The sequence below is a fragment of the Monodelphis domestica genome, chromosome 7 (assembly GCF_027887165.1).
Source record: "Monodelphis domestica isolate mMonDom1 chromosome 7, mMonDom1.pri, whole genome shotgun sequence".
Classification (NCBI taxonomy): Eukaryota; Metazoa; Chordata; class Mammalia; order Didelphimorphia; family Didelphidae; genus Monodelphis; species Monodelphis domestica.
Window position 1 is genome coordinate 212,399,123 of NC_077233.1, and position 12,715 is coordinate 212,411,837.

At 39.4% G+C, this 12,715-nt stretch overlaps 1 protein-coding gene across 4 annotated transcripts in view; it reads left to right on the plus strand.

The window, feature by feature from the left end:
• Positions 1-859: 859 nt before the first annotated feature.
• RADIL (Rap associating with DIL domain) overlaps positions 860-12,715 on the plus strand; it is a 117,937-nt gene continuing 106,081 nt past the window's right edge. The window contains exons 1-3 of one of the 4 annotated variants that reach the window (XM_056806460.1): positions 860-1,002; positions 4,056-4,157; positions 7,637-8,235. In XM_056806460.1, coding sequence (XP_056662438.1) covers positions 7,683-8,235 — 553 coding nt within the window. In that variant the 5' untranslated portion in view covers positions 860-1,002; positions 4,056-4,157; positions 7,637-7,682. Of the gene's footprint in view, positions 1,133-1,272; positions 1,595-4,055; positions 4,158-7,636; positions 8,236-12,715 lie in introns of those variants that run through there. The other 3 variants (XM_056806461.1, XM_056806459.1, XM_007498431.3) reach the window with 3 other exon arrangements.

Here is a 12,715-nt window from a genome sequence, read left to right on the forward strand (position 1 = left end):
CCTCCCTCTGCCTCATGTGCAATCATAAGCACATACATGTTTCAAGTATTATAAGTTTGACATTCCAGGGTAACATAAGGGAACTGGATATAGATAAATCATTTAGAAGACTATTGCAACAGTTCAGGTGATTGGTACTAAGTACCTAACTTAGGGACAGCTTAAATAATATTCTTTTTAAGGCACAAGTCTGATCATGTCATTACCTTGCACTAAAACATTTAATGGCTTCCTATTGCTTTTAGGACAAATTCTCTACAATCTGGCTCCCACTTGCTTTTCAAGGTTATTTCATATTATTCTTTTGGCTTACTAAGTAGTTCCCAGAGCAAAGTACTCATCTTCTATCCCCATGCCTTGTGCCCATTTCTTGAATGTGGGATCCTTGTCTACATCCACTGATTTGTTTTGATTATCTAGAATTAAGGCAGTGATGGATAAAATGTAAATAATGAAGATTAAACTTAAAAATGTATCCCAGTAGCTCATTGGCTCAGGGAGGAGGGGAGGGAAAGAACATGAATCATGTAACCATGAGAAAATATTCTAAATAAATAAATGAATGAATGAATGAATTTTTAAAAATGTGTCCCACAAACACTTTTTCATTCCAGAAAAAAGACTGTTAAACATTTACTAACACTACAGGGTGGGAGAGATTAGAAAACCCTCCTGCATAAGGTGACCCACGAGCCGATGTTGCAAACGATTACAAACTGTTTTCCTCTCTGCAATTTTGTTAAACCCGGATTATTTTATACCAAGTTTTCTTAAGTGTCAGCCGCACTGTAGCGAGACAGACTCATTTGTGGGCCCCACGCGCGTGCCTTCCTCCACTCAAACCTAGCCTGCCCCTCCCTCAGGAATGGCTGTTCCTCCCAGAAGCCAGTAGGTGGCGCCAACGTCCGCTTCACCGAACTGCCGTGAGGACGTGGGCTGCTGCCGGCTCAGTCCTCTGCTCCTGCGCGCGGAGGTGAAGCGTGAGGGAGCGGACGCGGAGAGGTGAGAGGCGAGGGACCAAGGACAAGCGGGGAAAGGACGCGACGGGATCTAGAGTGAGGAGCCGCAGAACTCCAGGCTGGGAGGGCAGGAAGGGGTGGCTGGAGGCGCGAAAAGAGGCCCCAGACGGTCGGTAAGACCAACTTGGGGCCACTCCTTGGGGTTGGGGGAAGGGGAAGGTTGTGGCCACGTGGGTGAGGGAGGATGGACGTCGAGGGGGAGGGGGCGACGTCAAGTGCGAGCCTGGCGTGGCGCGGGGGAGGGTCGGTGCGGGACTCTCCAGTCCTGACTCACTCCTCCCCATGCTTCGTGGGGTTAGTGGGGTCGTGAGCTCCGGCGCCCCTGGCAGGGAAGGAGCCCCGACGGGCATCCTCAGACCTTTGACAGCTCTTAGGAGGAGAAATGCAGCCCAACGACCTGGGCAGATTTCTTCCGTTGGTGAAAAGATCAGTCACCTGGGCAGTAGGAGAAAGAGCGCTGGGCGAGCGGGGCAAGAGGAAAATTCCAGAGAGGAATGATAGAAAGCGGGAATACTTGGGTTGTCCCCATGCCCAGAAAGTGAAGACCGCAAGAGAGGAGAACGTGTTGAATGGAGGTTTGTCTGGTTGCTATTGGAGACCAAACCTGCCCTCTTGACGGTACCAAAGGCACCGACTAGGAAATATATGCCGTTGGTTTTTGTTAGGGGATACTTGCCTCCCTTCTGGAGTTTGTTTTTTTAATAATAGAGGTGCAGCGAGAGAAATGAGCAAGAAGCAGTGTGTGTGTGTGTTCGTGTGCAAGTGTAAATGCAAATGGAGAGGTGTGGCGTTGGGGGGTAACTTTCTTAATCTGGGGAAACTTCCAGCTCTGGGAATGCGGGCTGTAAACTCTCCTTGCAGCCTTTCTAGAGGTAGTCCTTGACTTTCAGCCCTTGTCACTGATTCCTAACCTTTTTTGCAGTCTGGTGAAACCTATGCATCCCTCTGTTGTCTACATTTATAATAGAAAGAAATGCTAAATTTCATTTAGAGATATAGTGAAAATCAGGATATATATATTTTTTCCTGTCCAAGTTTTTGGACCCCAAGTTAAGAACTTGCTTTAGAGAAAATGCCTGGTGCATAGTAGGCATTCACTCTTGTTGATTGATCTGGTAAAGTCATCAACCCCTATTTGATTTAAATTTAGTTAAACAGATATGTAATATGTTTTGTTTGTTTTTTTAAATCAGGGAAAGGAATATGTAAAAACCAATGTTTTCCTCCTTGTTAAGCTGATACTTTGTGTGTGGAAAGTTTTGCCAAGAGGAGTAAATTGGGGTAAAAAAGGGCACCTTTCATTTTTCAGAGAAGATTCAGTAGTTAAAGCACACTTGGAGTTCCTAATCTTTTTTTTTTAAATCAAAGAAACTATATCCTTTCTCCTTATGCCAGCCAAATATGCATTTCCAAGCTTTGTGTCCAAGGTGTTCAACAGAAAGAAAAGAAAAGAAAACAGACCCTCGATTTGCAAATAAAAGAGAAATACTTTGTTCAATCCCTATTGAAAAAACTGGTACATGCCAATACTATGCCCAGCATCACAGAAGCCAGAATTAGTAGTGGAATATTTGCTAAGTCTTATATCTATAAAGTGTTTAATCTGAAATAGCTGGATAGAATTTTTAATTACTCAGGTGGTACCTTTTCTAAAGTCTTGTACAGGTACAACAAGATGATTCAGTGGACAAGAGAACCAGGCTGGGAGATGGGATGCTCTGGGTTCAAATGTGGCCTCAGACACTTCCCAACTGTGTGGGGCTGGGCAAGTAATTTAATCCCACTTGCCTAGCCCTTACCACTCTTTTGCCTTGGATCTGAGACTCCAAGATAGAATTTAAGGTTTATAGGGAGGGAGAGTCCCAAGAGGCTCAGAATTTTAATTCCCCGGAATCCTAGCGATTCTATTGTTTTTATTTTTTAAAATCACCCTCTGAAAACATGCCTCAATTCCATTTCCAATGTTTTTTGGTCTGCTCAATAATTTTTGCATTTATAAGCAATACTTTTGTAGGAACCACAAAGATATGGGGATTTTAATAGATAGGAATAAACCACAGCATACAAACCCATAGGTTTTTTTTTTTTTTGATAATGGGTTCCACATTACACTTGGAAATTGGCTTGCCTCCACCCATCTCATTTGCACAGAGCATTGCACCAACCTCCTCCTCTCTTTTCCTTTTCCCACTAGGATGACTTCAGTCTATTTTTCATCAGAAATTGGACTCTTGAGAACATTAAAAAACATTCTTTAAAAGTAGCAATTACATGTTTAAGATAGGCATCTTCTCTGTGCCACCAAATCATTTTAATATATTTTATTTAGGACTTCTGTTTGAGAGGAGAGTATCAGGACTTGAAAAATAATCAGCTCACTTCCTAAGAAATAAATCAGGTTTCATAGTGCCAACTCCATACAGTTCTCATTGACTCCTCTTTTTGCACTTTTCCTCTCTTGGAATCTGCAATATTTTTGACAAACAGTATGTTATATGCAACCTGTAATTACTTAAGGAAGTAGACAAGAGAAAGGGTGACTGCTCTCAGCAGTTCTTCTCTTAGAGAGTTGCAGTGAGACATTATTCTTTGAAAATAATTTCAGAATATCAAAATACATGTGGTAGACCCAATGGAGATATTTGGCTTTGATCCTATTATGTCAGAGATTTATGAGCTTTAAAGAAGAATAGCCAGTGAATTGCATTCACTTTTTTTTACTTCTCTCTTCTCCCTATACTGCCAAAGTCAGTTTAATAGCAAAATAAGCTGCCTAAGAGATGGAGTTGAAAAGATGTCTCTGCTTTAGTGTAGTGTCTGGAAGAATTTTTTAACATCTATTTATTCTGACAATGGCTTTTTCCTTCTTGGGGGAGGATTATTCTCCCTGCCAACAGTGTATGTGAATATGAGTGTAGGACATCACTTAGAAGGTCTTGGGCCTTTAAATTGCCTACAGCAGCTCTTGCATTAGGAGGAAGCACTGTAGACCAAATGACATGTGTAAAACATTCTGGTTTTTTTTTTTTGTTCCAGGCATATATTGAATCTTCTTCAGGATTGCATTAAATAATAGGCAGAGTTGCTAAGGAAGAGAAGATTGGGCAAGTACACAGAACAACTTGTGAAGAAGTTGAGGTATGAAGCATTTCAAAGCCCTTTGAGATTTTCTGGTGGTTATTAAGCAATAGGTGATATGGGAGGCAGAGCATGAGAAATTTGATATTCAGGTCCATGGATTTTCTTGTGATGGTTAAGAAGTGCTGATTAGCTGTTCTAATTACTTTTTCTGAACCACTAATTTTGAAAACTGACTCCAGAAGCCTGAAATGAGATATGATTGCTCTTAGAATTGGGAGTACTTTGGTGCTATCAAGTGTGACACACTGTCAAAAAGACATGTGCTGGCCACAAGAATACTAAATAAGAATGTTCTAATTGATGTTAAAGATATTTCAAACTAAATAGGGCCCTTATGCCTAGTCACTGGGAAAGAAACTGTGGCCAACATGTGCTTTCCAGGGTATAGGAAGGGACCAAGCTACCCACTGCACATTCCTTAGGTAAGCAAAACTTTTGGCTGATTTCTTTCTGCCCCTCCTTCAACAAAAACAGAACTTCACACACTTGCTTTACTTTTAAGCTATCTTTAGAATATCTGAAATACCTATATTCAAGAACATTTTAGAAATATGGAAAGAGAACTGGCTCTGGAGTCAGAGGACCAGTGTTCAAATTCTTCCTTGGATTTTCAACTCTGATCAAGTCACTTATCCTCAGTTTCCTCATCTGTAAAATGAGAGGTTCAGATTGGATGGCCTCCAAAGTCTGTTCCAGCTTTAGATCTGTAATTCTTTGCTAGGACCTTATAGGGAAGTGGAGTATACAGCTATGTACCACACCTACCTGTTTTCTACATAGTAAGAGGATTCATAATTTTGAGCCCTAAGCAAGGAGTTAAGATAAGGGTTAAGCCTCTCATATGAGGTAGAATGTTAAGCAGCCAGAGCTCATATAAAAGCTAGTATGTAGGGGCTAGTACAGGGCTATCTGGTAGAGTGATTAGTTTTGTAATTTGGTCCTAATTATTAATTTTTAAGGAAAATTAATGACTGAGATCTAATTACCAAAAGAGTTTTTGTGATATATTAGGCAGAAGAGAAAAATCTTTCTAAAGAGCATAATTGAAGGATAATAATAAGCAAAAAACTAGGATCAAAGTGATTTTGTAATGCTATAATTTGGAAGCAATACTTCTTATTGGGCTTTTAATGACGAGGTTTTTTGAAAAGAGTCACTGTCCAACCTCCCTCCCCAAGATAACTTAAGTATTCTGAGCTCCTCATGTTATGATAAAAAATATGAAACATGGCAGGACAGTCTAGTGGTCACTAGACTAAAAACCAGATGTAAGCTTGGTTTTTAGCTATTCATAAGTGGAGAGAAAAATCTCTTTTCCATGACTTTACTTTTATAGAGATATTGGGAAGAGAGATTGAGAAAATGTTTCTTTAGTGCTTTAGAAACATGTTCTGTATTATTATAATTTTTATAGCACACTAAGTCTTCACACTATTATTTATCAGCCCCACCCTTATTCCCCCAACAAAATATTGCATCCATCTGGCCTAGAAAGAGCCTAAATACCAGTCTTGAAGCAGTGGGTGGAATACATAAAATTCCAATCATACATTGCTTCTAGAATAGCCTTTTTGTATCCTTTGTGTATGTGACCTCTTGAGATTCTGATACCTTGCCCTTAAGGAGTATCTCTTTGCCAGGCTAGAACCAGTTTCTTTTCTACAGTGGGTAAAAGTGATATTTGGGGTGTTTGCATTTGGGAATGTCATTTTCTTCCATTTAAAAATTTACTGCTGAAGATCTGGTCTCCAGTTGTATTTGAGAGGCTCATTTCTATAATAGCAAAGGTAGCAAGCAGGATCAGGGAATGGACTAGCATTCAAGGGGAATGATTACAAAGGGTTATTAAATCTTTTGAAGTGACTACATTTCAGCTTTTTCCTAATTGAATTATGGCTTCTGAGATGAGCATGGTTCCTTCAAATCTTGTGCTAGGTAGGTATTCCCCAGTTTAACTAGGTCATTCTTATTGAACTTAAGCTCCTTAATTATACTTGATACTTTCTCATTCAGCAAATATCTGTTGAGCTTCTATGTAAAAGGCATTTTATCAGGTGCTTCCTATAAATCTGGTACACACATAGAAGTACATGATTGTCACTTTAATTGGGTATGTTTGTTTTCTTTTTCTATTTTTTCAATTAACAAGCATTTATTTTCTCTCCCTCTCACCCTCACTCTCCCATTGAGAAAGGAAAAAAAAAATTTTTAACAATTATTCACAAGAAAGCACAGGTTTGTGATTTAAATTTGAAGTCCTTCAAAAAGACTTGTACAAAAATATTCATAGCTGCGCTCTTTGTGGTGGCCAAAAATTGGAAAATGAGGGGATGCCCTTCAATTGGGGAATGGCTGAACAAATTGTGGTATATGTTGGTGATGGAATAGTATTGTGCTAAAAGAAATAATAAAGTGGAGGAATTCCATGGAGACTGGAACAACCTCCAGGAAGTGATGCAGAGCGAAAGGAGCAGAACCAGGAAAACATTATACACAGAGACTGATACATTGTGGTACAATCGAAGGTGATGGACTTCTCCATTAGTGTCAATGCAATTTCCCTGAACAATCTGCAGGGATCTAAAAAAAAATACTACCCACAAGCAGAGGATAAACTGTGGGAGTAAAAACACCGCTGAAAAGCAACTGCTTGACTACAGGGTTGGAGGAGATAAGACTGAGGAGAGACTCTAAATGAACACTATAATGCAAATTCCAACAACAGGGAAATGGGTTCGAGTCAAGAACACATGTTATAACCAGTGGAATAATGCGTCGGCTATGGGAGAGGGAAAGGCGGCAGGGGGGGGGGGGGAAGGGGAGGGGAGGAAAAGAAAACGATCTTTGTTTCCAGTGAATAATGTATGAAAACGACCAAATAAAATAATATTTAAAAAAAAAAAATTTGAAGTCCTTATTGAGATGATCACCTGCCTAGTCTAGCTAGCGGCATTGAGAGCTCTTTAGTAGTATCTTTTTGGGAAGATATTTGAGCTCCTTCTGCTACTTAAGCCCCTCTCTGATGCTTCATCATGGTATAGAAGTAACATATGATTCTGGAGGGTCTTGTCAGCAGATCCTGTCATGTCCTACCCAGCTGGAAATGTGACTTATAGGGGTACTAGAAGACAAGCCTAGCTAAAAATGGAGAGGTTCTTTATCAGAAGGTTCCCCAAGTAATGAATATTTTAAACCATAGAAATTCCAGAAGAAGACTAAAGCATAGAAGATTTGTCATCTTCATTTCACACTAAAAGGATCACAGATCCTTGAAATAGTAAACTATTTCAGCCCATTCAAATCTGACTTATTTCCTGTAGTCTCCACTTCCCTTGAAGATCAGGATCATTTACTTGGCTCAGATTGTGAGATCTCTTAAGAGTAGAATAGTATAGTTTTATTGTACTGCATTCAGCTGCTTCTGAAGACTTATTTGATATTTATATTAATCTGTCTTCATTCTTACTCTCTTCTAGGAAACTACTACTTGTATCTTTTGACTGATGCTCAAAATCTTGTTCCATGACAACCTCTCTCACAATGTTTTATGGATCTCCTTCTACCATGTCCCCAACGAGCAAGAGCAGACTAAAGCGTCAGAGTCGCCTGCTCTCCCACATGATATCCCGAACACTGAGCTACAAGGACCGCGGCTCTGATTCTGCTTTTCCCAGCTTGGGTGCCAGTGATGACCCGGCAGAGCTTTCCATACAACTTTCTGCCCCAGGTGTCCTGAAGGTGTTTGGGGATAATGTCTGTTCAGGTGCCCACTACAAGAGTGTCCTGGCCACGGCCAGCTCTAGTGCCCAGGAACTGGTAAAGGAGGCACTAGAGCGTTATGCTTTAAATGCAGTTTCTGCCAGTCAGTATGTGTTATGTGATGTGGTGGGGCGATTTGGGGACTTGGGACAGCAATGGCAGGCAGAATGCCTTCGAGTCCTACAGGATAATGAGAAGCCTCTTTTGATCCAGGACCTGTGGAAGCCCCGAGAAGGCTTCTCTCGAAGGTTTGAGTTGAGAAAGAGGTCAGACGTGGAAGAATTGGCTGCCAGGGAAGTGGACACTATCACAGCAGGTGAGGATAGGAAAATACAGAAAGGCCAGATGGCTGTGCCCTTGGGGGGAGGAAAAGGAACAATTAGGTTTCTATTCCCTCAGGAGCCAGGATACTTTGACAAAAAGGCCCTTTTTCATGTATGTTGTATTTTCTTTACTCCATTTAAGTCCTACTCTGTAGGACTTGATCCATCTTAATGCTGAGGTAACTCCATGTTTTTGGAAGCTGTCAAGAGAGTGCTGGCTTTGGCTTGGAGCATTTATCTGTGTGGTCTGAAGATAAGCCTGCTTAAGTTTGGGTTGACTCATCACCAGAAAGTTGGCCACAAGGTAGTGAATGTTTTTGGTCACAGCAATTTATAAACATTTACTCCATTGAAGAGATTAGGATTTGTATAGATGGAGGGATGCCCTTAGTAATAAAAGCACAGGTCTATGGAGATTTGAAGGAAAATGTATTCCTTCCAAAGGAAACCAACAGTTTTTTTGAGATATTAGGATTTCCTCTTACATTTTTTGGGGAGCAGGAGAGAAACCATCTTTGATTATAACGCAGAGTGAAAGCTGATGCTTTTTTCCTTCCTCTAATATCCCTTTGCTTTTGATCTGTCAGTCACATCCCAAGTCCAACTTTTTGGGTGTTCTTTGTGAGTTCTTGACTACTTTTCCAATATTGACCTCTTCTCTCTTGTCTGCACTTAAGCTTCAATTTAAATTCATTCTTCTAATTTCTTCCAGCTTGATTTTATGACAATATAGGGAAGAAAGGGACCTTGAGTTTTTCTTGAAATCTAGATGCTTACCCTGAGCTTCAGTTGAAGTTAAAATCTTTATATATATGAAAAGCTAATTATATCACTTGCCAAGTTACTCTGTGTATATATCTAAAGAGATGATATTCCTTCCTAACTGTACATTTGGATAAAGTTTAAGCACCTTGGTTACTTTCTTTTACCAATTTTGATGGGATCACTAATGACATCAAAAGGCAAATGGAGGAATTATATTCTGATCGATGCTATGGAGTCTAAGTTGTCTGGCACCTTGTTTTGTTATTTTTGAGAACAGTAATATGGTGCTGTAGTCAGAATGAATACTTATGATGATTGGATAGCAGAGATAATGTGGTGAGGAGTTTTCCTAATACATACAGGTTTGCAGAGGAAAAGAAAACAAGGTATGTACTTAATCTGTGGTCAGTTACCTAGGCAGAAAGCACCAGATTTTCTTGGTTCTGAATATTATTTTTCTATGTGATTCAAAATTAGTTTTCTACCTGGATAAAATACAGCCTCTTAGAAAAGTGTACTTTATTTTTGAAGAACTCGCTTTGCTGTTATATGGTCAATAAAGCAGGTGCAAGAAAGATTATGACAGAAAAGTGGAGGCAGTTTTATATCCTCTAACTCCTTTTATAGTGGACCAGGCTATTCTATTAAAAAGAAATGTTCCATAGTTTGTTCAACTTTAAGGCTGTCATTTTTCCAAGTACATTGAGTAAATTGATTATAAAACTACCTAATCACACTGTTAACATCAGAAAAGGGTTGTTGCCCAAAAGACAGTAGAGCTAGTTTTATCATTATTTACAAAATACTTTTGTAATTTAGAAATTATAAGCTGATTTTAATTAAGTGATCTATCATATCTGAATAAAAGGCTCTGGGAATGCAAAGGCTTAATTGACTTACTCAAGAAATGTCATATAGCAAGTCAGTGACAGGGATAGGATCAAAACCCAGAAACAAGTTCCTATTTAAGCTAGTATCCCACATCTAGACTCTTTGTGGATCTTAGTAAAAACAAATACACAAAGATGTAAGAATTCCTGGGTTAGCTACTGTGTGAGCTATAAGGTTAACTGGAATGATTTTTCTGCAGATTTCTGTGATGACTCACCTAAAGATTACTCACCTATAGGATATTTTCCAGAGATAATATATAGTTCATTACCCATTATAAGGATCTTAATATTGTATAACATTTTTCATCATTGCAAAGTTTGCTGAGAATACTGCTAAAAATCACATTCTAGGTTATAATAGCTAGCATCAAAGTACAATTAGTGCCCACATTCTCTTTAGTGAATTAGAAAATGAAAAGGACTGTGCTAAATTATAGAGAGGGAAGGAGGCATTATTCACATTGGATTCCTTTCCATCTAAGTTTCTGGATCTTTGTATTTTGTGTTATAGGAAGTGGTTAAGTAGCTGAATTGGTTTTGGTGGAGGTAGTTAGAATGTTTCGAAGCAAAAGAGGAGGAGAAAACAAAGGAAAAAAAAAACCTGAAACCAAAGGGGTGAAGGAGGAAACCAAGTCTACTTGAGCTCTTCAGCGGGCCTTTTGCCCACACATCCTTTCTGTTTCCTTACCTTTATAAGTTCAGAGTTTATATTTTCTGTTTGTATCTGTTTCTATAAATATATGATTTAGAACTGTCCCCAGAAGCCAGGAACCAGAGTGTTTTTGCTATTTTGACTGCTTGATCCAGTGCTTTTGTTGCCTTGTACATCTAAGCCCTAGGCGGGTGAATACATTTCTTTTTTCCCTGTATTGTTATAAAAGCAACCCCTTGCCTGACTTGCTATTTTTTTAAGGTCTAGGAGCATTTTTTCTGAGTGGGTTATTTCAAGATGACATAGAGCACATTGCCATGGGTGTCTGGGTAGGGTAGTTTCTTCAACAGCCTCCTTCCCCCTCCCCCCCCCCCCCCCCCCCCCGACCATAGACCTTTTTTATTTCTCCAAATCAAGTTTTAAATTCAATTGAGTTTTTGCAAGGATGACAGGTGTTCTCTGTGTCTGTCCAACTAACTGGTTCCTGTGTAGGTCTTGGTCCTTAACAAGCATATTGGAATATAGGCCCTAGAGGGGAACCAAACACCTTATTACCCTGTCCTGAGGTGAAGTAAGTTAGCAGCTGCTCATAGGTGCTATATCTGGTTCCCATAGTCCATGGACATGTAACAGGAAGGATATGCCAGGTGGCACTTGTGCTCCCGTACCTCGATAGACTCTAGGCTATGGGCATTTGGCTGCCCGTTCACATGTACCATCAAATAGTCCTATTTTTTCCCTGGCTAAGGTCCAGTGTGGACTGGGCTTGTGTGTGTGTGAATGGTCTGGGTGGGGTTTATGGTGTGGTTTCCATTTTGAAATTATCTTTTTTTTTTTTAAAGCATGACTTATTAGAAAAGAATATAGGATTAGTTGGTGTAAATAATTGTTTTGGCCCTGTCACTGAATGACTTTGGATAAATGACTTAACTTTCCTATGCTTCCCTTTTCCCATCTGTAAAATGTAATTACTTTCCTCAGAATGTTATGAGAACCTAATGAGATAAATGGCAGCACCTTGTAAAAAGGACTATTTAAATTTAAGGTATTATTATTGAAAGGTAATTTCTGCATGAGAGGCAACATGGAGTAGTGGGTCAACATTCTACCTGCTAATGGTGTCACTATGCTAGATGCTAGATATCAATTCAAAAACAAAGTATTTTGTCCCCTCCAGGAGCTTATATTTTATTTTGAGAGAGCTACTAATTGAAATAAGAAATTCAGGTCTGGATTTTTACCCAATCCCTGTCCCTGACTTGCTGTGTAATATTTCTTGAAAAATTACTTAATCTCTGTGTTCTCAGAGCCTTTTCTCTATCTAAGTATATAAGTAAATATTTTAGAAAAAAGTATATACAAAATTTTTATAGTTAAATATTTTTGGAGGGCTTAGAAGGCATTAACTTTTGGGAGGGACCGACAGGCCTTGTGTATGATATATTAATGGAGCTGAGCTTTGCGGGAAATTTAGGGATTTCAAAAGGTGGAAGTACATTGAAGGCATGGGGGATGGACTACCCGTGCAAAAGTAACTATCAATAGGTTTAAGTTTTAGCTTAATATAAAATCATTTTTAAAATGTATTACTTTTTTCCAATTACATGTATAACAATTTTTATATCCCTTTTTTTGAGTTCCAAATGTTTTCCCTTTCTTCCCTCCCCGTGTTACAAGGGAATCACTTTAAAAGACTGATATATATTAATTTAAGGTCGCCAAGGAATCAGCTATGTAATTCCTAATTGAAAAACTCAAGTCAGCCGTCAGCCTTTTTTGGAGTTTAATTACAATAGGAGCAAGAAAGGAATTAGAGATATATATAGAGAGAGAAAGGGGAGAGAAGGGAATAGGGCTTAAATACCCCTTCTGTTTAGGCTGGGCCAAAAGGCCCAAGCCCTTAGATAGCTGGGGCAAAGAAAAGAGATCAGTCCCTATTACTCACGTGTCCAAAATGGAGAAACAGTCTCAGAGGCCCCCACCTTCAGCTTCCTTCAGAGCAAGCCTCCTCAGAGCCCAGAACTACACCACCAAAAACAACTGACCTGGAAAGTAGATTCAGGAAAGACAATTTAAGAATTATTGGACTACCTGAAAGTCCATCACCAAAATAAAAGCCTAGATATCATATAAGAAATTATCCAAGAAAAGCTGCCCTGATAT